This window comes from Trachymyrmex septentrionalis, unplaced genomic scaffold (assembly GCF_001594115.1).
Source record: "Trachymyrmex septentrionalis isolate Tsep2-gDNA-1 unplaced genomic scaffold, Tsep1.0 scaffold188, whole genome shotgun sequence".
Lineage (NCBI taxonomy): Eukaryota > Metazoa > Arthropoda > Insecta > Hymenoptera > Formicidae > Trachymyrmex > Trachymyrmex septentrionalis.
The window spans coordinates 32,986-34,780 of record NW_017305050.1 but is presented as its reverse complement, the minus strand read 5'-3'; the positions used below and the strand labels follow the sequence as shown (position 1 = coordinate 34,780).

General features: G+C 37.1%; 1 protein-coding gene across 2 annotated transcripts in view; it reads left to right on the top strand.

Moving 5' to 3' along the window:
• The window catches only part of LOC108746704 (metabotropic glutamate receptor), a 22,779-nt gene extending 22,224 nt beyond the window's left edge, over positions 1-555 (top strand). For both annotated transcript variants that reach the window (XM_018483637.1, XM_018483636.1), the window contains exon 9: positions 140-555. In XM_018483637.1, coding sequence (XP_018339139.1) covers positions 140-285 — 146 coding nt within the window. In that variant the 3' untranslated portion in view covers positions 286-555. The remainder of the gene's footprint in view (positions 1-139) is intronic.
• The last annotated feature ends 1,240 nt before the right edge of the window (positions 556-1,795 follow it).

The following is a 1,795-nucleotide window of genomic DNA, read 5'->3' as shown; positions in this document are numbered from 1 at the left end:
GGGGGGGGGGGGGGAGGGGGGAGGGGTAGAAGAACCTTTTCGCCCAATGCATTCCGGGCATTCTCAGCCAGACGTTCGCTTTCTGTTTTTCCACCCTTGCTCCCGATCGGACGACTGATGGAACTTGTGATTTTTGCAGACACGGGCTGCGAGTCGGCGAGCGAGAACGTGCCGTTGCAGGGCGCCCTGACCTCGGCGGTGCGGACGTCCGTGGGGGTCACCGAGATCTCGCTAACGTCCAGCACCACCAGCAAGACCAATAACGAGCAAGTGGCGCAATTGTAGACTACTTTGGACTACTTTCACCGTGGCTACGTGAGACGCAGAGAGAGACGCACGCAGTGACACCGTTGGATGTGCGCGTCTGGAGATTGGAATTAGCAAATTGCTAACATTGATATTCCCACAGATTTCTGTATATTGGACCAGTGGTGAATTCACGGTAAAATGTGAAGCTGATAGCAACATTTACTGTGGGATATAATACGTGCGGTGTACAGTCAAAATTGTGTGTAGTTTAATCTAAATGATTTCTAAGTCAATAAATAAAGGATAACGTTGTTTATTTTATACAAAAATATCGAACGATGCCTTTAATGTTTGCATACTTGGTAATACGTTGAAATTTTACTTCTTGCACTGAGAGAACAATTTCTGGTATTTATTACTGTAATTATACATTACTATAATTATGATTATTATTGATATAATAATTATATACTGTATGTATATTTCTGTCAGCAAATATACATATATCTATAATCGAAAATGACTATAATAAATGGTTATTATTGCCACATGTAAAAATGGTTATAATTTTTAATAATTGAAATCATTTTTATAGTAATAATTATAATATTTCGTAGTCGTCTTCGTTATCAAATATGTGTATTTATTCATAGAACTATACACTAGAAAAGTGTTTTGTGTTGATCGCAATCAGAAAGATATAAATCAGACACTTACAGTTAAATTAATCAAACATTCTAATCGCGAGATAATTAGAACATTTTTCTCAGTGTAGTTATTATTCCTTAACACTATAACAGTAATAACCACAATTATAGTAACATGTAATTACAAAAACATGTAATCGCAAAAACTTTTCTCTCATTATCGACAAATAATGTTTATCCCATATTAAATATGACGGCATGGCTTCATTATAAAGACTGCCGTTGGCAGTTCAGTACAATATACAGAAGTCTGTGGATATTTCTCGATTTAATTCTAATTAATCTGTTATTGATAATCGAACTGAAATTCGAGGTTCTACATCTGCGAGGACGTTGAGCGTCTCGCGACATGGTTATCATTCGCAGTATCTCTATCGTTAATAAAAAGAAAAAGGAGACAGAGATGCAGAAATCGTCGGTCGTTATCATGTTCGCTGTTGTCGTTATTGTTACTGTTGTCCTTGTGCATAAATTATATATACATATATACACACAAACACACACACACTTACACATATACGCATAAAAAAGACACATATACGTACGTGTACGTGCATTTATCGAGCAAGTGTATACCGTGTGACCCACCAATTCTAGTCGAGCACCTCGTGACTTGTATTATTTCGATTAGGAGCGTTCAAAAGGAGAACAACGAGTCATTATGATATCAAAATAATGTCAAAATTACTCTAAAATGATCGTTAAAAATCACTTTTCAATCATTTCCGATTTATTTTAATGTCATTTTGACGTTATCGTGACTTGTTGTTCTGCTTGGGTTGATCTCGCGTCAACCTCACCCTGTTCGTTCAACTCCTCACTTTATTTATTATCGGACA